This window comes from Macaca nemestrina, chromosome 3 (assembly GCF_043159975.1).
Source record: "Macaca nemestrina isolate mMacNem1 chromosome 3, mMacNem.hap1, whole genome shotgun sequence".
In the NCBI taxonomy this organism is placed as follows: Eukaryota; Metazoa; Chordata; class Mammalia; order Primates; family Cercopithecidae; genus Macaca; species Macaca nemestrina.
In genome coordinates this window covers 13761360-13788455 of record NC_092127.1, presented here as the reverse complement: position 1 = coordinate 13788455, position 27096 = coordinate 13761360, and the positions used below count along the sequence as shown (strand labels likewise).

The 27096-nt window shown below is 36.7% G+C and overlaps 1 protein-coding gene across 2 annotated transcripts in view; it reads right to left on the bottom strand.

The window, feature by feature from the left end:
* Window positions 1-19421, bottom strand: part of LOC105466640 (glycoprotein M6A) — a 368562-nt gene extending 349141 nt beyond the window's left edge. Inside the window, exon 1 of one of the 2 annotated variants that reach the window (XM_071092816.1) lies at window positions 19270-19421. In XM_071092816.1, coding sequence (XP_070948917.1) covers window positions 19270-19273 — 4 coding nt within the window. In that variant the 5' untranslated portion in view covers window positions 19274-19421. Of the gene's footprint in view, window positions 1-17510; window positions 17532-19269 lie in introns of those variants that run through there. The other variant, XM_011715711.3, reaches the window with a different exon arrangement.
* Between the last annotated feature and the right edge of the window lie 7675 nt (window positions 19422-27096).

Below are 27096 nucleotides of genomic sequence, written 5' to 3'. Positions count from 1 at the left end.
CTTAGAATAAAGCCCATTTGGCTTATATATGTTACATATTGGCTTCAATTTGCTTAAAATTTCCTTGAGGAAGTTTGCATCTAGGCTCCTGAGATATATTAGTCTGCAGTGTTATTTTATTTTTGTCTGGTTTTGGCATCAGGGAATGCTGGCTTCATAAAATGGGGTGGGAATGATTTTCGTCATTCTTTCTTTCTGGAAGGTTTTGTGATAGAGCTGCTGCTATTATATTTCCCTTAAATGTGGGTCAAATTCCCCAGGGAAGCATCTGGAGTTTTCTTTGATGCAAGCTTTACAACTATTAATTCAGTTTATTTAATGCATATAGGAGTACTCTGGTTACCTATTGTGCTCTCTCTCTCTCTCTCTCTCTCACACACACACACACACACACACACACACACAACTTGATTTTCTGTAGTTACCAGAGATCAGAGCATTTCTTGATATATTTATGGGACATCTATGATTACTTATTCCATGAAATTCTCCTGTTCTTTTACTTTTTATTTTTATGTATGTATGTATGTATGTATGTATGTATGTATGTATGTATTGAGAAAGAGTCTCGCTCTGTCACCCAGGCTAGAGGGCAGTGGCGTGATCTCAGCTCACTGCAACCTCTGCCTCCTAGGTTCAAGCGATTCTTCTACCTCAACCTTCCAAGTAGCGGGGACTGCAGGTGTGCGCCACTGCGCCCAGCTAATTTTTTTGTATTTGTAGGACAGACGAGGTTTCACCGTGTTAGCCAGAATGGTCTAGATCTCCTGACATCGTGATCCGCCCACCTCGGCCTCCCAAAGTGCTGGGATTACAGGCATGAGCCACCGTGTCCGGCCCTCTCCTGTTCTTTTATTTGCTCATTTTCTATTGTATCGTTTGTCTTTTTTCTTAGTGATGTATAAGTTATTTAAATATTCTTAACACTTAAAAAAATCCAACCTGTTTTTTCAATATTTTATTGCTTCATAGAAATTCTTTACATTTTGATATGGCAAAATTTGGCAGGACTTTTTATTACTATTTTCCTCTATATTTTTAAAATCCTTCCCTGCCCTAGTGTAATAAAGATGCTTTCCTATATTTTTATTGTTTTTCACAATTAGATCTTTATTAGGTAACTCTTATCAGATGCATCTAGAATTTATTTTCATGTATAGGGTAAGTTAGGGATATGTGTGAGGCAGTAAAATAATTTATTCATTGTCTACACAAACCTGTTGTCCCATCATCATTTTTTGAGTAGTCCTACATTGATTAGTAACTCCTCCCCTATTATATATCTAGGACACAGAAAGCTGAACCTATTTTTGACCTATATCGGGTTATATTCATCTATGTATTTATTTAGTGCTAAACTGCAGTTGCAATTACCGTAGTTTAAGAATAAGTCTAGATATTTAGAAGGCTTAATTCTCCCACCTTCTTTTTCTTTTTCGGAATTATGTCAATTTATAGAAATCCCTTTTCCTTACAGAATTTTAGAATCAGTTTGTCGATTCCATGAAAACTTTTTTGAAAACGTTCTTGAAATTGGATTGGAAAACATATATCTATATCTATATATGTACACACACATATTTGAAAGAGATGTGATAATGAGATTGCATATCTGCTAACCAGATCTATCTTATCATGTGTTCACATTTGCTTTCTGCCATTAAAATCTCATGTATTTTTGGTAAATTTACTTCTGGGATTATTATAAAACTTTTTGCTATTGTAAATCAGATTTTAATTACCCTTGTTTTGGTATTGTTGAGACACTGAAATGCTCTTGATAACACCTGTTGACCTCTGCAAGCATTCCTGCTGATCTCTTACTATTTGTAATTCTCGTAGAATGTGTTTATTATATAGACAAGTGCATTGTCTCGATTAATGCCAAATTTGCCTCCTTCTTTCCAGTCTTTCCACTTATATGTTTTCTTTTCTGATTGCCTTGGTTAGGACAACAAAGTGAGCGCTGAATAGCAATGGCAAGAGTGAGTGTCCTTTCCCTGTACTTGACGTTATTGGGAATGTTTCTAGTGTTTCACCATTAAATATAATGTTACCTACAGTTTTTGCAGGATATCTCAGATCAGTTTATAACCATTCTATTCTATTCCTAATTTACTTATAATTTTTACCATAAGTTAATGTTAAATTTTATTAAATATGTTTTCTTTTATTTATTTATTTATTTATTTATTTATTTATTTATTTATTTTTTCTGAGACGGAGTCTTGCTCTGTCACCAAGGCTGGAGTGCAGTGGCTCAATCTGGGCTCACTGCAACCTCTGCCTCCCGGATTCAAGCTATTCTCCTGCCTCAGCCTGCCGAGTAGCTGGGATTACACTCACGTGCCACCACACCCAGATAATTTTTGTATTCTTAGTAGAGATGGGGTTTCACCATGTTGACCAGGCTGGTCTCAAACTCTTGACCTTGTGATCCACCCACCTCAGCCTCCCAAAGTGCTGGGATTACAGGCATGAGTCACTGCACCTGACCTATATTTTATTAAATGTGTTTTCTATGTTTACTGAGATGATCATACGGTTTTTTTCCTTCAAACACTGAAAACGAAATTTCAGCTCTTTAACCATCCCTCCATTCCAATAGGTGTTATTTGGAAAGAATTATTTTTAGGACACTTTTAGGCCAGATGTGATGCCTCATGCTTGTAAATTCCAGCACTGTGGGAGGTCAAGATGAGAGAATTGCTTGAGGCCAAAAGTTTGAGACCAGCCTGGGCAACATAGTAAGACCCTCTCACTACAAAAAAAAAAAAAAAATTAAATAAATTGGGTGCAGTGACTGTGGATATAGTCCCAGCTACTCAGGAGGCTGAGGCAAGAGAATTGCTTGAGCCCAGAAGAGTTAGCATTCTGCCCACCAGGCTACAATGAGCTAGTATTGTTCCACTGCCACTCCAGTCTGGGCAACAGAGTGAGACTCCATCTCTACAAAGAAGAAAAAGAAACTTTTAAATTTTTGTAGCATTTCATTGATTTATTTACCTCTATTCTTAAAGAAAACCTTTCTTATATTTTCCTGTTGTTTATAATCTCCCATGTATCATATTTTTCATTTCCATTGCTGCTAGAATGATCATTTTAAGTTAACAATTTAAGTGTCTTATTTCCCCAGCAAATACCCAACAGTGCATCTACATGCTTACTGCGCAAAAGGCCAACCATCTAACATGTCATGCAAGAGCCCCACCCCCAATTGATCTCTTGTTGATCAATGCACATCTCTCACATTTCTATACTCCAGTCAACTGAGCTGCTTACAATTCATTGAATAACTCATGCTTTTTTCACTTCAATATTTTATTTATACTACTTGTCTGGCTAGAAGGCCTTTTCCTTGATCCATAAGTCAGGCAAATCATTTCAAAGTTTTATGGATTAGCTCTAGCCGGTCTCTGAATCCTTTACTGACATTTTAAGAGGAATTTCAACTACTCTCTTCTGCCCATATACACCATATAAAGTCCCACCTCAACATCTGTTATGCCATATAATTCCTACTGTTTTATTATTATACCAGGTACCATATTTTATCTTTCTTTAGAAATGTCTAGCACTAAGCATTCTGTCTAGCAAATAGCAGGTTTAAAAATTACTTGATGAATGAATTACACAGACAGACTTAGCAAGCTCTGATTTTTAGGACCATCTCTAAGTGTCTTTTGACCAACACCTGCCTCTTAATTCTAGCTTCTTCCTAACAACATCCATAAAAGCTATACATGATCAACTTATTCCTAAGAAAACACATGACTACAGTGTGTACTGGTTTAGAAAAATAACCATTCATTTGATTGAAGTTTGTCTTAAATTACAAATCTAAAGTTCTTTTTATGATAGATTTAAGAAGAAATTAAGACTTAAAACTTAGTTAAGACAAACTTACTTTTGTACTAAAGTGTATCTGTGTGTGTGTGTGTGTGTGTGTGTGTGTGTGTGTGTGTGTGTCTTTATATTAATTGAATACTTTCTCCTGGTCACTTTGTTAAGCTATTTTACTTATTTTCCCTCATTTGTTCATCTCAACAACTCCATGAGTATATATTATTTTTATTAGGCCTGCACATGACATAACTAAACTTACGTATATTAGATCCTTTCTCCAATTTAGTGGATCTAGAAGTTGAGACCAGATTGTTCTAAATCAAATAATGCCATGAAACTGTCATAAATTTGCCAAGGAAGGATGTTTTGTTTCAGGTTGCTTAGAAATTAATTAATTGAATGCCATAAATTTTTTTTCAAATGATATATAAAGTAAAATAATATAACCTTTTCTCACCCATTAACCTGACTGAAAAAGTCTAAACTTTATAACTCCATACCCCCAAAACAGGTTTCATATAGGCAGAAATTAGAATTATTTGTTAGTTGTGAAAAGAGAAAAAAATCCATTTGTATTTATAAATTGTATAGTAGTAGAATTTAATACAAAACAAGATTATCTTCGCAAATCTACCTTTATCTAGAAAAATAAAATAACCATAGCTATCTCCTCTCTAAACAATATTATAATATCCTGAGGCTTTGTTGAAAATGAACTTTTTGTAAATATTTATTGTTTGCCACTATAGCCCACTTCAATGCCCTTCTCTTTGTTACTGCTGGGTATGTTTAGCTTAGTAACCCAAGCAATGGCACCCAACAACTTGGCAATTAATCATTTTAAAATTAAAAGATTAAGTCCACTGAAAGCCTAATTATGAAAACTGGACAAAGAAAGAAAGGAGTGCAAATAATTTCAGCTTACTTGTTCAGAAATGAGCATTAGACAAGAATGCTTAATCAGCTCTATGAAATTGTTGTCCTATGAAAGAACATATTCATTTTCACTAGGAGATGAAACTTTTTGTAGTCATATATTCAAAGACTGAAGAAACTTATTTGAGATGCCCAAAAGATATTAAGTAGGACTTGTTGCTATGACTTCAACAACCAGCATGCAGCTAATCAACATCCACAGCAGTCACTGAAAAGGAACTGGCTATTTCAGTCCTTAGCTTTACTTCTAAAGATGCAGTGATCAAAACTGAAATTTGACCTAGAAGCTGTCATTGGTCTAAAGATGCATGACAAAAGATTTGGCAAGTGCTAATAAGAATAGGAAAACAACAACCAACAAAGCAGTCAGATTTCTCAAACTTTCAGGATGGTAAAGTACAGCAAAACCAGCCAAGAGCCTAATAGGCAAAGATTATACCCAATGTAGCGTGAGGGGCAGGCTCATTACTCTGATTTGTTGTCAATGTTAAAAGAGTAGATGCTTTTTCATACTAAACGGCTAATAAATAAACAGTGAGCTACAGCCACTGGGACAGAAGAAGAAAGCCAGGGACAAAGAAAACAGAAGGACTCAACTTGAGCAGAGCAAACAGCTACTTGTACCCCAATTCTGTAGTCCTTGGAGGAATTGGAAGATCATATTAAAGCCGCGCCTACCAGTAGAGCATTACTTCCTATACACATTTGCATCTAAAAATTCATCTGCACATAGCACCACATATCAATTAAAGAAGGCTTTACTGAAAAATGAAAAGACATAATTACAAATATCCTGTTAGCTTTAAAAAATACTATTCAGAATGCTTTGTTTTAATTATGCTGTATTTTATTTTAATTATGTTGTTTTGAGTCAGTCCTTGATGTAGAAGATAAGAGAGAACTGAATGAGTCTTTCAACCCAAGGATAATAGCCTCTTTAAACATTCATCATTTGAGCTTTAAAAGCCAAGAAAAAGCAAGAAAGGGGAAAAATAGGGGACAAAAGGGAAGGACATGGAAGAGAGCCCCAGAATTATGGAGACCTATAGACAATAATGTGAAATATAAGGTATTATGAGAGAGGGATCTTTCTTCCTTATCCTTCATCTGAATTAAGTCATACAATATTAAAGTATTAAAAATATGAAAATAAATTTTAATAATGCTAAATCATTTGTAATCTTTTTTAGAAAAAAGCTGTTGGTATCCTGCCATTAGCAACACTTAACTATACATTTTCTGATAGCTAAAGTTTCTAATTTTTAATTTTATAACTTAGTTTGATCATTGGAATAGTCCACTATGTTATAATCTATAGTTAAATATGTTAAATTATTTCCTTTATAGTTAATCAGATCTCTTTATGGTTTTGGGTCAAATTTTATAAATTTCTGATTATATCATGGCAATAAGTGGGAAATAGAATCTTAAAGGCTTGTCTGGAGCTTCTGTTTAGTTAAGGAGTGAAACCAACTGCATAATCTTAAACATTTCTGTCATCTGTAAGAGTCATCCTCTTGCATAGCTTCCAAGGAGGACCACGTGGGGTAGTAAGAAGTGATGTAACAACTCTCTCTGTGGACAAGAAGACCAAAAAAGCAATCCTGAATCACCTGGTTGACAGAAGTCATACTAGATCATCCTCCTACTTAATAACATGGGATTTGATACACACAGTTATTTATAATTGGAAGTTACCAGAATTATGAATACTTTTCATTTGTTCGTGCTTGATCTTGATGACTCCTTCCTCTCTTCAGAATACCAACTTCTTCCAGTTTGTATTCCAACAAATAAAAAGATGTTTTTCCTTCTTATTATCCCACATATTTTCTTCCTTTTTATTACATCTGTAACCAAATCTACTTGAATCTCCGTCATTCCCTGTAGGAAATGTTACAATTGCATGACCATGTAGTAGGACGATTTTTGTAATCCTTATATCAAGCCTTTCTCCGATCTATACTGCAATAACCCAGACTCGTTTGGACAAAGGGCCTAGGGAAGCAAGAATATTTTCATAAGCATGGTTGGATCTCTGGACTATGTAGTCTAGACTGAATAGAAAAAAGTAATGATAGGTTGAAGTACAGAGAAAGCAAATGGGACCAGTCTCTAAGGACCCTGTGAGGACAGTGAGAAGGTTTAGAGTTGGAATAAGGGTCAGGGGACAGGAAGGATAAGATGCAGGGGCTGGCAGAACCCCTACGTTGCTCACCACCAAGGCACTAGTATTCACATTGTTTCTACAATTTCCATTAGGGTGTGGCCCCATATCCCATTCCAGGGGTCATGGGACATAAAAAAAAATTCATCGTAAGAGACCTGGAGGGGAAGCAGACTCCGATGGGTCCCAGAGCATGCTTGTCCTCCTCCATAGCTTTCTTCATGCTCTTCTTGGGCTATTCCCACACCGTTACTATCTCTACTTCCTGACAAAGTCACAAACCCTCCAGCTTCTCAGCAAGGTACTCATTCAGAAAGCTTCTCTTGATGACTGTAGCCTCCACTGATGTCCTCCGTTCCTGACCAGTGGTTTTACCAATGATTATATTTAATCTAGCTCTCTGTATCTTACAGATTTTTTAAATAGGTTTCTGTGTGCAAGTTTTATATCTCAATGAAAGCATCAGTCCTTTAGAATCAGAAATTATACTTACCCTGCATCCTTCATTATGTCATTATGTGCAGAGCAAGGGTGGGCATGGGATAGACCCGTCAGTAGACCCTTAAGAAATACTTGTTCAATCAAGCCAACACTAAAATAAATTTAAAAGGCTGTTTTGGGGGTGCAGTCTTTGTTTGTTTGTTTGTTTGTTTTAATCAGGGAATTGTTGGTGGTCCTATATACAAAAATTCTGCCACAACAATGATCTTAAGATGATATAATGAGATTTGTGAACTATCATTGGAATTTTTAAATATTTGACATTTCTTGAGTTGAGTATCCCTTTACCTGTCAGCTGATTTAAACCAGGATGTATTTATCATATGATGTAAGGGGATTTCTCCTAAGGTAACTGCTGTGAAATGAATGAAATTATTTAATAACACTAATATTTGTAGGTATCTCTATGCCTTTTATACCTAAAGAACCAACTATTTATAAATCGTATACTTATATTAATAGTTGCTCTGCTTTTTTTCACTTTAGAGGAATTTGCTTTCTTATATACAATTAACAAATAAAATTTCATTCTTCTTTTTAAATCTTTCTTTCTTTATCTTTCCTTTTTTTTTTTTTTGATATGTAATTTCGCTCTTGTAGCCCAGACTGGAGTGCAGTAGCACGATCTCACTGCAACTTCTGCCTCCTGGGTTCAAGCGATTCTCCTGTCTCAGCCTCCCGAGTAGCTGGGATAACAGGTGCCTGTCACCACTCCCAGCTAATTTTTTTTTTGTATTCTTAGTAGAGAGAGAGTTTCACCATGTTAGCCAGGCTGGTCTCAAACTCCTGACCTCAAGTGACCCACCCGCCTTGACCTCCCAAAGTGCTTGGATTACAGGTGTAGCCACTGTGCCTGGCCTAAATCTTTCTTTAGAAGGGAAAAATATGTAAAACAGTGACAAAATGTATAGCCTTGTCAAACATATCTCATATCTCAAGTACATCCCTATGAATATTTATCCTTTTATACTATTTAGTAAGAAAACTGAAAAAAAGAATGCAGAAAATTCCATGAGTATCCAGTGTTGAAGTTCATTATTTGCACTTCAAATCTAGATGGAAATAGATAGTTGACTTATGTTAATAAAAACTATCTACTAAATATAATGTGTCTTCAAAATTTTTTGAAAGCACAATTCCATTTCAGCACTTATCTTTTTATATATTTCTGTATTTTTCTTAATAAAAGAAAGAGCAAACAAAAAATATTACACCCAGAAGGAATAAGCCAGCACTGAGTTATATGTTATCAGATATGATCTGTTTTATGCCCTGATATTTCTTTAAAAAAACACAATATATTTGTTTCAGGCGTACAGACTAGGATTTAACCATGGTGGTCATTTTCACCTGGAGACAATATTGCAAATGGAACAAACATCATTTCTAGAACTTGTAAAATGATTCCTTTTAAATGAATCATTTCTAGGACTTGTAAAATGATTTCATTGTAACAGCCATACAAAACACTATCTTGTACTCACATATATAAAAATGAAACAAATCAATCAAAATGAAAAAAACAAGAACCCCCTACACACAAACACACACATGTGCACACACACACACACACACAGAAAAAGAGAGAGATGTAAATAGCAATCCAAAAGTTTAGAGTTGTTAGCATAAAACATATAAACTTACATGTTAAAATGTATCAAATAGTTCCCTCACTAATTAATAATATATTAATAATATATAACGGGTTGCACATAAGTAATGTGCATGTAGCCTAAGGAAGTCTCAGATAATTGCTGATATATTGTATATTTGATATTTGTTTTGTTTCCATTTTTTTCTTATCCTCACTTAATAAAGGGAAAAAAATATCGAAAGACGTGAAGAAAGAGAAATACTCAAATCTGGTTGAAGTTGTCTTCTCTGTCAGAAAGTCAGGGTTGAAAACACAGAAAAATTACTAACAAGGAAAGATCTGTCAGCTTTGAGAAATGCTGCTGTGGGAGCATCATCTTCATAATTTGATGAGGATGTGGGGCTCAATATAATTGATTGATTGACTAGTTTATAGGCATCTAGAGCTGAATGAAATCTTACAGGCTACTTAATCCACATCCTTTGCTTATACCTCAGGACTAAGGTAGCACAGATCAGTAATAGCTGAGTTATTGGGATGAGAACAATTATCTCCTGACTCCTAGTGTAGTGATTATTTAACCACAATATGCTTCATCTCTGTTGATTCATTTCACAGTTTGAATATAAGTCGTGTATTTATCTATCTATTCCTAAATATGTGAAGGTATAAATAGTCTCTATAAATAAAATACAAGAAAAATAAACAATACAGTTTTCAGAATAGATGCACACCAACTTTACTAGACATACTGTATTATATCACAATTTCGAACAGTCAAGAAGCATATCTTATCATTTAAAAAACTCAAATGCCATCAAACGTTCTTAGACAGTTTAACTTTTGAAGTTACATTTAAATAATAAATGTATGTCATTAGATCATTTTGTAGTAACTTGCTGAGGGATTCTGCTATTCCATGGCATTTTCAGTCTCTGCCTTTCCCTTAGATCATTCCCCTTCTGAAATCATGAAACAATTCTTTCCCACCCAACAAAAATCTTTGCTTGACCTTGGATCCATCCAAATTTCCTCCCACCCTCCCTCCTTTTCTCTTTCCCTCCCCTCTCTCCCTCCTCTCTTTCTTCCTTATTTTTCTTTTTCTTTTTTTTTCTTTTTTCTAGTCCTTGTAATCTGGTCTATGAGAGCAGACTTGTATCTTCACTCCTTTATTAAAAATGCTTTGGTTTCAATACACTGATATAAATGAAAAAACCCTTAAAACAAAATGCATTGTATTCCTTTCTGTTCTTTGTGTTGCACTGAATAATGTAGGTCACTCATTTCTTAAAACTCTTTTTTTTTCTTTGATTCTTCTGAATGTGCACTAACTCTGTCTCATCTACTTTTCAGCTGAAAAGTCCTTCTTGCCTTAATATTCTAGATCCTTCTTGTCTTAGTGTTTCTTTCACAAGAGCCTTTGGTCTAGTGTTGACTCCCTCCCACAACTGTTTTCTACACCCTATTCTGAACAGATACACTCATTCCATAGTTTTGCCTTCTTTCCTGTCTCCTGCAATGACCAATATTAAATACATTATACTTTTTAAATTTTGTATTTTTGTACCTTTCTGAGTTAGCAAAGTAGGCAGTCATAGGCAAATAGCTTGATGATAAGAGCATTTGTTGGTTTCTTTGTCAATTGTCTAAATGTTGTTACCTTCAATGTCTGGACATGACCCCAAATAAGGAAACAGTACACATTCACAAATAACTGTAATGCAAGGAGGAAACAGCTGACATAGCAGACACAGAGAGACAGAAAAGAAAGGTAGACTTTCATCAGATGCAGTGTTTACTGAACTCCAGGCATTTGTGCAACATACTTGAAGCTTTACCACATTTTCCTAGCAGTGTGTACAAATGTAATAATATATGCAATATTTATTATATTCACATTGCTTTTCCAATATGCCTTAATTTTCTACAAACATCTTTCCAAGATAGATATTAGAGAGAAAGGAGAGTTTTGAACCTATTGAGGCTGAAGGACTAAAGGGACAGCCAGGTGAAGACAGCTGACAGGCATAGATAAGCAGATTTGAGAGATACATAGATATAAATGACACTGAAGCTATGAGACAGGAGGTTATTAGTACCTTTCAGGGGAGGGGTTTCAGTGAACTCTGGAGAACATCACTCAAAAATGTTGATTAGTGACTGATGAAAAAGAAGAGACAGCAACTACAGAAACTTAGTTTAGTAGTGAAATGAAACAGAAATGTAATAGTAATTCCAAGAGGTAGCTCTTGGTAATATTAGGATCAGGATTAGAAAATAAAAATAATGCAGACATGCCTTAGAGGTGTTTGGGGTTGGGTTCCAAACAACTGCAATGAAGCGAACATCACAATAAAGCAAGTCACACGAATTTTTTGATTTTCCAGTGCATATAAAAGTTATGTTTACACTATGTTAAATTCTATAAAGTGCACAATAGCATTATGTCTAAAAAAAACCCCAATGTATATACCTTAATTTTAAAATACTTTATTGCTAAAAAAATTGCTTACAATCATCTGAACCTTCAGCAAGTCATAATCTTTTTGCTGGTGGAGGGCCTTGCCTCCCTATTGATGGCTGCTGACTGATCTGGGTGGTGATTGCTGAAGGTGGCTGGGAAGTTTCTTACAATAAGATAATGAATTGCATTTGTCTTATTTTAAGGCAATATAATTGCTGCATCAATTGACTCTTCCTTTCATGAAAGATTTCTCTGTAGCATGTGATGCTGTTGGTTAGCGTTTTACTCACAGTAGAACTTAAAAATTGGAGTAAATCCTACTGCTGCTTTATCAATAAGCTTATGTAATATTCTAAAACCTTTGTTGTCATTTCAACAATATCATTGCATCTTTACCAGAGGTGAATTCCATTTTAAGGAACCACTTTCATTATTCATCCATAGAAAGCAACTTCTCATCCATTCAAGTTTCATATGATATTGCAGCAATTCAGTCACATCTTCAGGCTCCACTTCTAATTCTAGTTCTCTTGCTAATTTCTAGTTTCTCTTTCTACCACATCTGCAGTTTCTTCCTCCACTGAAGGCTTAAGGCCCTCTAGGTTATCCATGAAGACTGGACTCAAACTATTCCAAACTCCTATTAATACTGATATTTGATCTCCTCCTGTGAATCATGAATGTTCTTAATGGTATCTAGAATGGTGAATAATTTCTAGAGGGTTTTCAACTGACTTTGTCTAGATCCATTAGAGGAATCACTATGTGTGGCAGCTATTACCTTATGAAATATAGTTCTTTAAGAATAAGACTTGGAAGTGGAAATCACTCCTTGATCCTTTCAATTTGTAAAAAAAAAAAACCAAAAAAAAAACAGTATCTACGAAGCACAATACAGTGAGGTTCAATAACACAGGGTATGCCTGTATATTAGTGATACAAGTGAAGGAATAACAGCTGTAATGAGTGGCTAAGTCAGCTTAGAAGAAAGGCATTCTGGAGTCGGTTTTTCTCGTTACATGCCCCGGACTTCCTGCTTCATCATCAGTTGGATTACATGTTAAAATTGCAGGTCCAGCTCTCAAGCCCAAGCCCTCTGAATCTGAGTCTTGGGAATTGGAACCCAGGAATCAGTATTTAATATATGCCTTAAGGTATTCTAGCTGGACAATAAAATTAGAGGTTCTACAATAAGAAAGTTTATACAACTAGCAAGAGATATTTATTTTGTTATTACTGTATATTATTTAAGCATACCTTATATATCTTAAAATAAATAATGAATATATTAAACTAAAAAATAATTTGTTTTATGATACTACTTTCTAGAATTAACACATTATTCTGGTTATGTCGTTCATACAGGTCAAGGCTTCATTTCTCATTGGGATATGGTTTTGTTTGCTTGCTATAGCATGGATAATGAGCATCGAGTATCCGGCTTTGCAATATTTACCCTCATCTCCTCACCTCTTGTCAAACAGTCGAAAATAGAATGACCTCAAGTTAAATAAGCTGAAACACAATAATGAACTAATATTTTTTAAGGCCTCTAAATTTCTAGGTTGAAATTAATTCTGTCCTGGAGTTTAAACCCATCTCATTTACCCTAATTTTTCTTTGTTTTTCAATTGTCTGGAGAAAGGCCTCGATTTTTTGTAATCACAGAGACAGCTTTAACTTTGCCAGATAAAATTATTAATAATAAAAAGAGATTTACATGAAGAGTTTGTTAAGTGGAACCTTAGTTAGTTAAATACATCTCTTCAAAAGAAAAGTATGGTGAAGCCTCTAGTGACATTATACCAATTCAAAGTTTGTACTTTGTAAAACTAACACATTCTTGAAAAAATAAAGCAAACTCTTAAACAGTTCACTACAAAGCATCTAGTTGATTGTGACAAGAGGATATTGAGCAAAGGATTTATGCAAATTGACCTACATTCCAATTTATGACCAACTCTTTTCTAAATAAAATGAACAGTACTTTACAGTAGCCTTAGAAACTTCAGATTCAAGGGAAAATAAGAAAGATTAGCTGATTTTATTTGAAACTATTTTGAGTAGAGCTTATCCCAGTATTCTACCAACACATTTCCACCCAGGCATGAATTTCCACACTCAAATGTTTTGCTGTGAAATTTTAGTGTGACTGTTTAGATTTCTTCATGTTTCTAATTAAAAATGTAGTCTTTAATCATATGTTTTTCTCAGAACTTGTACTGAGTTTTCAGTTGTAAACCCAATGTGAAGCACACTTAACAAGACAGCTCTTTTAGGAATTAGATCAGTTAGTCGGCTACCCTCAATTTCTCCTTTCCTCGTATGAGCAGGCTGCTCCTCACATCAAGGAAAAGAGATGTCCTGGGATTTCTGATGCTAGATCATAAGAATCTTTTCAGCTTCTGCTTGGGTTTTTTGGAACATTCATTCTTGGGATGCTGCCTCTTGGAACCTAGTCATCATTTTATGGAAAACCCAAGCCACTTCAGGACAGTTAAACTCGTAGTCAACAGCTGGCATCAACTGCCAGCTATATATGTGAGCTCTCTTGGACGACCAGTCCAATCCTGTCTTCAGATGGCTAAATCCCCTACTGCCATCAGGCTTCCAAGGCAGGAAACTTCAAATGAGGATTACTCAGCAGACAGTCAGCCCGCAGAACCATGAATGACAATAATACGTTGTTGTTTTAATCCACTAGTTTGGGAGATCATTTTATGCAGCAATAAATGCTTAGAACATGAGTTTTATCTTTTTCTGCTGAGTTTGGGACTCTTATCAGACCTTGTGATTTCGTAAGGAAAATAACACACTGGAAGCCAAATGATCAAAAGTATTATCCAGTTCTCTAGCATCATAAAAGTGTTCTTGATTTGCTTAATGGAAATTGCTTAATCTTACCTTCTTTACATGTTTTTTTTTTTCTCTCTCTCTCTAATGATTACTGGATCAAGAGCTGAGCTACATAAATTTGCAGAACCTTGCCCAATCCTCTCATCAAACAAATGAGGAAGTAGGATCCCAAAGATTTATAGAACCCATTCAAAGACATAAGAGATTGTCATCTGCTTCTCCTATTTCAAACCTTGGCTCTTGTACCTTTGTTCACAACTGTCTCGAGGATGTCATAGTTTCCCTGAAAAAAAAGTTACGAGCTCAAGACAATACTGTGTGTCATTATTCTTTGTCTAAATTTGCAAACAATTTTACAGATACTTAACCAACTCCATTGTTACTCAAATTGAGTAAGAGCAAAATATTTCCATTTGATATTTTTTCTCTTGTCAAAATGTGTAGACTCTCAAATCTAACACGGAATGTTTAAGTTGTCACATTTCGCTGTTCTCATGTTAGGGCATTTAGTACATATCATGTAGTTGGTGTCCTTCTTTAGTCAAACAGGATTTATCCTTTCCCTCCCTGTCCCTCAACCAGTACTCCCTATACTCACACTTTCAAATAGATAATTCAGTTCACGGGTTTTCCTCTCACTAAAGGTTGGTAACCCTTTCATCTTTGTTTTCCTTTTTGTTCTGTGTTCTGATTAAATTCTCAGGTGTTTCTCACATACTAAATATTTGTGTTTAGATGTCTTGCTATTATTTCTTTTTTTTGCTTGTTTGTTTTCTTTTTGTTTGAGACTGAGTCTCTCTCTATTGTCCAGGCTGGAGTGTAATGGCATGATCTCAGCTCACTGCAACCTCTGCCTCATGGGTTCAAGTAATTCTCGAGCTTCAGCTTCCCGAGTAGCTGGGATTACAGGCGTGTGCCACCACACCTGGCTAATGTTTGTATTTTTAGTAGAGACAGTCTCACTATGTTACTCAGGTTGGTCTCAAACACCTGGCTTCAACTGATCCACCCACCTCGTTCTGCCTCCCAAAGTGTTGAGATTACAGGCATGAGCCACCGCACCCAGCCTTGCTATCACTTCTTAATAACATTTCAAATATGAAATTAATTTTTCATCCAAAACATGCAGAAAGTAAACCATCTGGTTTATCCTTTAAATATTCTATCAAGGAACCCACTACTTCCCAGGTCTTCAAGATTTCAAATTTCTAGACAAAATATTATATTCATTGTCTTATTGCTCCATTGCCTAATTTTATAGATTTTTCACTTATCTCTCATTCATCTTTTGCTCTCCAGTTCCACTGGCTTAGACATATATCATATTCTATTATTAACATATCATATATATAATATAATATTATTCCCAAAACTGGTTTAGACATATATCATATTACCTCAGGATTACTGTAACAACTGGGTCTGTTCTCTCCAACTAATTCTGTTTTAAAAAACATTTTCACTAATCTCATTATGTCTTCCCTGCTCAAAAACCTTCCAAGGCACCCTACTTCCTATCATGTGAATTCTAAATTCCTCTCATTGCTTTTAAAGGCTCTCCAAAATCAAATCCCATCCTGTCGATCCAGCTCCATGTCCTACTGCTCCCCAAACTCACCTCCTTACTGCCTTGAGAAGGAGCTCCTTATTCTACCTAAAACCACTTCCCTTCCAAATGTTTCACATTCCTCCAAGACAGGTTCAGTACCACTCCCATTAAACTTTTCATAGTATCTGTCAAATTAAATCATATTCAACATCATTTTTTAAACAAAACAGTCATTAACGGTCTCATAGTGATATATATGTGGTCAAGTAGAACAGTAAGTGTTGTGTTCAGGAGAAAAATTAAAAATATTCCTGACCTATCTTTCCAATGGGGCCTGAAATTCCACAAGTAGAGATTTGCAGACTAAAATTCAACTTGAAGTTGAAATGTAAGTACTCTGAGCAATGGGTTAGCCCTGCAGGGTTTTTTTAGTGTGAACTATGTTGTTGCATCCTTTCTGCAGAGTAGAACTTTGGAGTGGAGGGAAAACCCTGCTGCATACCTAAAGAAGCCGAGGGCATCAATGAGGAAATCAAACAACAAAAGGAAGAGATGCCAAAATTGCAATTGCCTACTTTGCAAATAACTTTTTTTTACAATCAGCCTTGTGCATTATGGATATGAAGGACTATAAATTATTCAGAATATTTGATTAACCAATTACTCTCATTCTTCCACAGTGCTAGAGTTCAGATTTCTTCTTCTAAGACAAATGAGAATTGATTGCTACATTCATCCCCATAACACTATCTTCCTTTCTTTACGTGATAAATTTTGGTTGTCATTATACCAGGAAAAGCAAAACAAAACAAATAACAAACAAAAAAAAACTGGATTCCATTTGTTGGCACAATCTAGCATTCTCCTACACTGTTTTTCCCTCTTATCATAGCCATTTGGACTTTAATGCTAAACTCCCTACCATCCCTACTACCACTAAATAGAAGAGATTCTAAGTAGTAAAGTTTTGTTTTTCATAAGTAAATTAAAAGGAAGAGGAGAGATATGGCCTTAAGTGGCCAAATGTTTTCTATTTCCCCTATGCACTTCCTTCCTGCTTTCCCTGCTTTGCCCCTTGCTGCTTATTGGCTCTTCCTACTCTCTGGACTGCATACTTGAATCTCTGTCCTGAGTTCTGGCTTCATGCCCTCACTCTCCCTTGCTACAGGCCTGTTCTTTTCTCTATTTCCCTCACCTCTGGCTTCCTCACTTTATTCCTCTACCTCCACCTAAAGAGAGTTCAGGAATATTTTTAATCTCTCCTACTAGGCCCCTGACTTCATGAGTTTCTGGTGACCTCAATTACAATAGGAAAAATGTAATCCACTTCTGGCAGAAGAAGGAACACACAAATTTTAGGTATCTCTCAGATTACAGATAGGAAAGAGAACTTCTAAGAGTTACAGACCAAGCTTTGGATCCTGACAACTCAGTTGTTAACTCCACACCATCCCACACAACAGCACCTTCCTATAATGAGGGATGATTGATAATTATCCATGAGCATTGAAGCAAAAATCCAGGACAAATTGTTTTCACTATAGTATGGAAATGGAAATTAAAGAAATAATTAACTTTGAAATTATGAATATCTTACCTTTCATAGCCAGTCCTCTCGAACTTGAGGTTACAAGGGTAAATTATGTAATTCTTTCTGGACATTTTATTATGTTGGATCCAATTGGCATCGTAATGCTTTTAATAGAGCTAATGAATAGAGTACATCAAGTCAATTATTTTGACTTTCCATTTATGACAGCTTTTCTCCTGTGTGAGCATATAAACAAGAGTTTATAGGCTCAAGTAGAACAGTAAGTGTTGTGTTTAGGAGAAAAATTAAAAATATTCCTGTCTTTCCAATGGAACACAACACTTAACAACCAAATTTAAAAAAAAGAGTCTGAAATACTCTCTGCCACACTTGGGAAAATGTTTTATCTTTCTTTTTTAACCTGAAAATACTCCTTCCTTTTCAGAAAACATTTAAACACAGTTCTTCTTAAGACCATTTCCAACGCTGTTTATACAAAGGCCCTAAAAATGGGTCCTTCTAAGGCTCTTCCAAGGGTCAAGCAAGAAGAGACTATGAATGTCTTGATCACAGCTAACATTCATAGGCAAAAATGTCCTCAGCTTTCTCTTTTTTCCTTTCTTCCAAGTTGGCTACTGTCTATAAACTCCATGATTAGTAGTCAAAGCATCCCCTAACCCTTGAGCCTGTGGGAATTTAGGAATTTCAACCCGAGCACGTAAGTCCCCAAGGCCTCCTTTACTCTTGAAGAAATCCCTCACAACAAAGGACAAGGGAGAAGCCAGGGGGAGGGGCGCCCAGTGGACTTGGCTGGAAGAAGTGAGCGCGCTGGGGTTGGAAGAGTAACTCGGGCTGCGGGCTGAACGTAGCCGGTAACCGCGCAAGAGCAGCATCGCCCCTGCGCCTGTGGATGCTGCAGTCCGGGGATGGCGAGTGCTTTCTCCTCCCCAGCCTCTCCCTCGCTCTTCGAGGTGACTCGTGGGACCCTGCGTCTTAGTGGTGGGTTTGAATCGGCTATTTCACACCCAGTTCTTCCTCCCCTCCGCCACACACAATCACATTCCTGGAGCTATTCCAAGCTGCCTCCGCTAAACACCGAATAAGCGAACCCTGCCTGGAAACTTGAGCGAAGCTGAGCTGCGCCGAACTCCACTATCCAGTGACCCGAGCCAGTGTGGACGCCCTTTTAACCACGCTGTTTACCCAGGTCGAATTTAGGAAGAATCAGCCTTCGGCCTCAACCTCAAACCTATTGTGCACATGGGCACAACGTTTGGAGAGGGACTAGAAATCGTCCCCAGTCTGGCCCTGCCCCAGCACCTTCCTTTGCTCAAACCTGTACCAAGTGGAAGTTTTAGGAAGTTTCCATTTCTCGTGCCCCGTTTCAACTTGCTCCCCAAAGAGAACATGAAAACGTGGGAACTCCGGAGGACAGAGATCTCCCTGTAATCTGCTCGCTATTCGGATCCTGGGTCTCTTAGTCTTTCTTTATTTCCCAGATACCGCCCCAAGCACAGTAGACCGGACCCCCAGGCTTGGGTCGTGGGGCCGACGCAGAGGATCAGCGCCCAGGCGCAACCTCCCACCCTCCTGACTCACTGTAAACAGTCGGGCACCCTCCCTCACCTCCAGGTGCCACCCATAGCCATCGCCTCGCTCCCAGAAAAAAAGTCCAGAGACAGGAGGGCTGGGGTCGCGGGGCGCGGGGGGAACAGAGCTGGGAGGGACGCAGTCTGAGGCCGAGGAACATTCATTTTCTTTCTATAATGCCCATTCCCGAGGACGAGCCTTTGGGCGAAGTGTCCGCGCCCGCCCGCGCACTCACCCATGGCCCGAGGTCCTGCTTCTCTGCAGTCCCCAGAGGAGAGCGAGTGACCAGGCGCTGCGCGGGGCCAAGTTCTCCAAGCCGCGCTCGGGCTCCTCGAGCCCTGGCAAGTGACAGCCTCGCCCCTCCCAGCGGAGACAACTCGCAGGACGCCTGGCGACTCTGCGGGCGCACAGACCCCTCCCTCTTTCCACCTGCCTCCTCTGCTAGAAGCCCATTTCCCTCCCCTTCGCTGTGGATCTCCTCCCCAGAGGCCCCCACCCTGCCCCCTTTCCCTTTCATTAGAGACACGTGCAAAGTCTCTCTCCTAAATACATTGAATGCACGTTACAGACACACACGTTGTCTCAGTAGCCAAGATAATGATCTCTAAGTGGAATCTGGAAAGAGATTATTCCAAGAGACAGGTTTCATATGATAATTTTATGGTCTCTTGTCTTCTGTATACCATTTTGTTTCTTAATGATAATAACATTAATAAAGAGAAGAGGAAGATAAAATTCTCCCTTTAATTTATACTTTGTCATCTCCTCTTTCTTCTACATAAAATATGTTTCTGTAATTGGACAAGGTTATAAAGTCCTAAAAACCATACACATAAACACACACGCACGCACCCTGACACACATACACACACACACACACACAATAATATGCAGAAATCACCTGGAAAATGAACAACTCAATCCAAGAGGCAGTTGATGAGGCTGAAAGAGCACAGGGTTTGGCAGTTGAGAGGATGAGTTGTAATCCTGGCTCATTTCCTAATTTGTAAAATGAAGGATCTGGAAAAAGTGATCTCTAAGGCCTCTTCAAGCTAAAAAAAAAAAAAAAAAATTATATAATTCTATGGGTTATTGACCTAGTTCTTTCAAGAGTCATACTGGAGAAGTTATTTCAGTAAATCAGTCCCCAAGGTATCATACACTGCTTTTTCATGCAAAGCACACCCAGAAGTATGCACATATCTATGCTGTGAGTAAGCGGAAGAATAAAATAAAATGGACATGATTACTTACCTTGAGGAACATTGCTACCTAATGGGGAAAAGGTGATATGAAAAATCAGTAACAATATTTTTAGCAGAATGCATGGATAAATGCAGAACATATCATTAAAATGCCACAGAAACATCTGCACAGCTCTTTCTCACATAATGGAAGAGCTATATACTCCTGGCAGGGGTGTTGTAAATGCACTTCAGTTACATGGGAATACAGTCATTCTTATGGGAGGGAAAATGAATTAGTCAATAAAAATTAAAAGTGTTCAACATATCACTCAGAAATGCATCACCATTCTGGAAATTGACTAACATGAACTATGACTGTTGCAAAGGATAACACTAATACATTTGTTCAATAAAGGTAAGTTGCTGGCTCAAGCCTGTACTTCCAGCACTTCAGGAGCCTGAGGCAGGCATATCGCTGGAGCTCAGGAGTTTGAGACCAACCTCGGCAGAATAGTGAGACCTCATCTCTACAAAAAATAAACAAAAAATTAGCTGGGTATGGTGGCGTACATCTGTAGTCCCAGTTACTTTGGAGGCTGAGGTGGAAGGATCACTTGATCCTGGGAGGTTGAGGCTGCAGTAAGCCAAGACTGCACCACTGCACTTCAGTCTGGGCAACAGAGAGAAGTGCAAAAAAAAAAAAAAAAAAAAAAAAAAAAAGTCTCAAAAAAAAAAAAAAGATAAGTGATAGATTTTGGAGATTGATTCACAAGCTCAGTTTTAGGATCAACACAAGCAACTTACAATCTATTTCCTGAAGATTTATTCAAAGTAATGTTTGAACTCTAAAAATTAGAACTATTTTTTGTTTTTTTCCCATGGTATTCTATGATAATCCTGAAATACAAAATAATAATTATAACATAAACTGAGTACAGTGTGCTAAGTGTCAGGCATTGTATTAAGGGCTTCGTATTAACTAATATAATTCTCACTACAAAAGGAAAATACTGGTATCCCCACTTTACAGATGAGGAAATTAATCCACACAGAGATTAGGCACTTGCCCAAATTCTAGTAATAAATGGGAATGCAAAATTCGTACCCAAGACAAAATACTCCAGAGTCCATGATATTAGTCAACTAACCACATTGTTTCTCAGTATCCAACTGGTTTTGCCACATGCTTGAGAAAGATGGTGATATCTTTTAACACTAAATATAATTCATAAATATTTTTAACATTCCCGGTAAAATATATGACATTTGTAATACATTAAAGATACAAATCATCATATACTGGCTTCTAATAATCAAAATCATGATGTCTTTCTTTTGGCTTATAAGTGAATACATCAAAATGTTGATGTTTAATTCATTTATCTTACAGTGATGATGTAAATGGTGTCAGTATCCTAGATCTCAGGCATACAGAGGCCATTATCTCACCTGAAACCTAACAAGTTACATGATTTTATATGGGAATTCAATAAACATATGCAAATTAATTCATTATCTCACTTAGTACATTATATTTTTTTACTCTAATTATCCAGTATTTCTGCTTTCTCATTCCTGTCACCTCATTGTCCATCAAGTATTAAGGTTTTGCTTCCAAAATATTTTTCCCACTCATCCCTCATCTTCAGTTTCATTGCTTAGACCACCTTTTAGCAAGTCCTGTGGAAATATAACTAACACTTCTTTTTTAAAATACGGAGATACTTACCAACCATGGGACTCAAAATTGAGGCTTTAGCTAAACTTGTAAAATTCTGAGATGAATAGAAATTTTTCTTTTTTGAGATGGAGTCTCTCTCGTGTTGCCCTGGCTGGAGTGCGAAGGCACGATCTCGGCTCACTGTAACCTCTACCTCCCAGGTTCAAGCGATTCTCCTGCCTCAGCCTCCTGAGTAGCTGGGATTACAGGCATTTTTTAGTAGAGACAGGGTTTCACCATGTTGGCAAGACTGATCTCAAACTCCTGACCTCTGGTGACCCACCTGCCTCTGTCTCCCAAAGTGCTGGCATAAGCCACCGTGCCTGGCTAGATATTTTTCATTACATAACCTTGTCGGTGCCAAGGGCAGACTCCCCCTTTGCTCTCTGAAAGTTCACTGAAAATCTCCTGAGCAGAGATGGATAAAAAGGAGAAATGGCGTACAAATTTATTAATGTGCGCAGAGAACCACAGAGTGATTACCTCAACCCCCAGTGGGGTAGAGAATCTTATATATTCCATCTTGAGGTTAAAGAAAGAATCGGGGCTTATATTATGGCAAAATAGGTTACGGTGGCAAAAGACAGCTTATGGGAGGGGGAGAAGAGGAGCCCAGGCTTGCAAAGGTGGCCTTTCTATGCAGATGAGACCTTGCAGGGCTCAGCCCTCACTGAGAACACGGAGTAAATGTTTCTTTCAGACTTTTAATCTTTCCCACATCCAGACAAAGGAAGGTCTCAGAGAAAGCCTGGCTGCATCAATGAAGGTTTTCTCTGCTGATGCGAATCTCCCCCCACGAAAGGCAGCTTTTCAGCTCTTCTTGAATTTCTAGCTTTTCTGAATAGTCTTCTTGAAATATGTCAAGAAAATAAATTTGGAGGGGAAATATTTTAGTTTCTTTCTCTTCTCCTTTGGAAATTTTTCTTTAAGAAAGTTTCACTTATTAAAGGCAAGGTTGATAACTTTGGAAAGATGTGAGTTAACGGTTGCTGTTGAGGAGGCAGGCAAAGGAGGAGAAAAACAAGTTGGGATAAGCAGAAAAGAACAAATTTAAATATGTTATCCCATATCTTCTCGAATCAGCCTCTTAGTCCTGAGAAAAGTTCAGCTGAGGTAAACAGTAGGGTCCCACTCCAGGAGGCGGCATGACAGATGGGTTTGACCTCCATTTATGGTGCAGACAAACAGATCTTTAGTAAGAGGCATTTCTGTAGATACATAAGAAAAACAAAGATTAATGTCTGGAGTAGTCTATAAACTAATTTTTCTAGCATATCTGAAGGATCTTTAGATGGCAATCTGACAGGTTTTTTTCTGGATTGTAGTTTGAATCAGATATTCAAATGAACGTTTGGAAGAGTCCAGACATCAAAAGGCATGAAGACTGTTTGTATATAAGTTGCTGTAGTGATTTTTCTCAAAGTTTATATCATGTTATCTAGTTTTAGTTTGCAGAGCTTTTTTTAAACGGCACATTTTTAATTTCTAATGATTTCAAGTTAGAAAAATGACACAAAAATGTGAAAACCTGAAAGACTTATAGCCAGAAAATAATTCAGAACACAGTCCAAATTGTAGGCAAATAATAAAAGCTTAAGAACAATGGACAAGGCTAAAATCCAATAACAGGTACACTATAGTTTTCTTCTGAAACATATGTTTCTCTCTCTAGTCCCCCAGGTCTACCAAAGATGAGTCATAGTAAGACCAATTTATTTGCAAAGTAAGATTTACTCTTATTATAATTGGCCTAATTATGTGCACAAAGTGCAGTAAGAACACTGATTTGCTATACAGCCTTTTTTAAAGTTGGCTTTGCTGGAACTTTTACATAAGGAATCTCACATTAGATTTTTAAAAACCTCCCAAGGCTAGGAAGCCAAACCATGGATTTGCTATGAGACTGTGTCTAATACCTGTATGAATTGGGTACATTCCCCTTTTCTCAAGGATTCCAAAATATCTTGAGGTTCCTGAACGTGCCAAAAAGTGACATTCTACTTGCTGCAAGGTCAGGAACCTTGTAAGAAAACCATATAGACAAGCCACCAGGCCAGTATTTACTGGGGGCTTTTTTTTTAAATCAGCTCTAGAAAGTCAACCTCAATTCCTCAAAGTAGTGTGGTAATATCTGAAAATATGTCATTCCATCCACAGCCTTGGTAAAATATTGTCTACAATTGTGTATTCTTTTGGAAGAAGACAGATTCTTATTGAACATATGCAAATAACTATGTTGCCATAAAATAAGACCACCCACAAATAGTTTCTAAATTCTAGTGACATCAGGTAGAGAAAATGGTAAATGTTTCCACTTTGCTCACAAAACTATACTTTACCAATTACCGTAAGCTATAAATAGTTCAAAAGAAAAAAAGTTTTCTTGACTCTAGAAAACAAAAACCATCAGCTATATTTCAAATTTAAAAAAATCATAGAAAAATCATTCCAGTTCTCTATCAGTTCAGTCTTATATGACTAACTTTTGTTCTGCTTGATGTTGGGTTAGCAATCTTCATGAACTCATTAGTTTTTCTATTAGACTTCTGAAAGTTTTTACCTAGTCTAATGGTATGACCTCTGAAGTTCTCAGAAACCTGTATTCAAAGGTACTTGGCAATGTCTTTTCCATGAATTTCCTTGAAAAATAAGCACATTTTGGACTGCAGCCAATTGCAAACTACTTTCTGAGAAGACTCAAAGTAAAACAATCATTGTCTGAGGATGACAAAAGATACAGAATAGCCATGGTTAAAGGTGCAATTGACAAGGACATTTGGTCATTTTTGTGGTATACTGCAATTTAACATAATAATTATAATCGTAACTGATATCATATACCAAGACATATCAGAATTTTAGGAATTTCATGCAATTTTGGAACACATTTATACAAATATAACTCAAAGAGAGTGAAGCACCATTTCTTATTTGACAATATTTCTGTATGATTTTTACACATCACATAAGCCTTATATATCACTCTTGGACTTCCAGGGGTTCTTTATAGAATATCCAAAAGTTAGTTTGAGGCCAAAAGACTTAATTTTAGAATTTAAAATTTGGTTTTGGAAGTTTGTCAAATATCAAAGGTTTAAAACACTTTATATTAAAAAAAAAAGTTTTAAAAGATTTGATCAAAATAGGATCACAGGTCACTGTAAAATAAGTTGTTCATTTAGTCAAATTCATAATTAAAAGATTTCAAAAGCAAAACACTTCACTCTTTGAAAGAGAGGAGACTCAGTTTTCCAATCAAAGTACCTAATAAAGACAGTGTGAGTCAAACTCTCCCTTCTACTTCTTATTTTTTGCAGTTTATTCAAAAGATGAACAATAATCTTCCATTATACTATCTCTTGTCAATACTACATGAAAATCATGTTCAAAAGAGAAAACTAAAATATATCTTTGCATCAGTGTGTTATTAATGTTAGAGCTAATTTAATAAAATACTATAAATAGTTCCATTTAATCTCAATCAGTTTTGACCACACCACATAAGATTTGTATAAAACTTTTATAACTCTCAAAAATTTTTTCATTCTTTTTCTTTCCCCAACTTTCTATATCCATTTAGTTTTACCTATTATTTTTCCCTTCAATTTTAAATAACTTTTATATGGCCTCTGAACTAGGCAAAAATTAATTTACCTTTTCTTTAACAAAAACCACATTCTCATACCTTTGTTATAACCTTCCTCACCCAAAACACATTGTACTTTCCTTATACATTTTTCATACAGAAATGTTTCTCTTATACCTGGTAGTTTTAATTTTATATATTAATTACAATGCTAACTCTTAGTAACCCTAATTTTCAGGGAAAAACCTTAGAAGTTAGCAATTTTAATTGTTATATACCAGAGGCAGTGCCCAGGACATTTCAAGAGAATTCCTGGTGAATCCAACTTCTTTCAAGGGGGAAAGACCTTTCAATACAACGTCTAGTGAATCCAGCTTCTCCCGGCATGACAATGAGGCACTGCTGGGTCAGGTAGGATGAGGTTCGGGTGCTGTGCCCTAGCCCTCACTGTGACCAAGTCTCTAAACCCTAGACTCTAAAGACTCAAAATCAAAGAAATAAACTCACAGACAAATTAAGCAAGCATCAAATATATCACAGAAGAAATCGTTTTCTGGCCTTAAAAAAATCTAGAAGAGACAGTATAAATTTATCTGTCCAATAGATCCAGGCAAAAATGTGTGAATTATATTTAATACCTACAATTCTGAAGACATTCTAATTTTATTTTACTAATAGTTTTTAAGCCAGTTTTATTTACCAAAGATTACTAATGTCACATGAACTTGAAAAGCATTGGGATTTAATGTAGGCATAGAGTGACTATGGGTCATTGAATGAGCATTTTATGTCCCAGCAAAGTATCATTTCTACATTGCCAGTGATTTTTTATTTATGTAGGGAGAATGTTCAGCAAGAGGAAAGGAACACTGACGATGGAGAATGGGAACACACAAACATTTAATAACTGTGGACAAGAGGAGTTCATGCAGATGAGTGCAAAAAATAATCTTAGGCTAGGGAAATAACCCAGAGAAAGTCCTGTAGAGAATGTTTCAACAAGAAAGAAGTGTCAACTAGAAAAAACAGAAAGAGTGAAGAAGAAGAGGACTGGCAAGTTCCCTTTGGACTGGTGGTTATGAAGTCACTGGTGAAACAGTAGCAAGAGTATTATCAAAAAGTGAAGAGCAGAGAGATAAGGAATAAGGAAATGGGTGATAGGAAAAGAGTGTAGACAACCTATTTACAGTTCACAGTGAAGGAAGGTAGAGTGGGCAATAAGTGTCAGAGGAAGTTTATTTATGAAAGAAAAAGAACTGTATGTTTAATATGTTAATGCATATATATGTTTCAATCTTGAGATCTACTTCTTAGAGTAGAATGAAGAGATGTTATCTGGAACACAGGAGGAGGAATAAGCCAGAGAGAAGAGGCAAAATTACCTAATCCTCTGAGATAGAAAAAGAAGTAGAGAAAGAGAGTGTAAAGAAAAAAGAAGAAAGATTTTTATTTCAATATGGAGCTTTGGAGCAGAGGGCTGATAACCTCAGGACCTCGTGGAGGCCTGATAACTTCAGTATTCTGTAGGTACTAGGAAGGAGATGTGCTGAGAGAAAACAAACTGGGGCT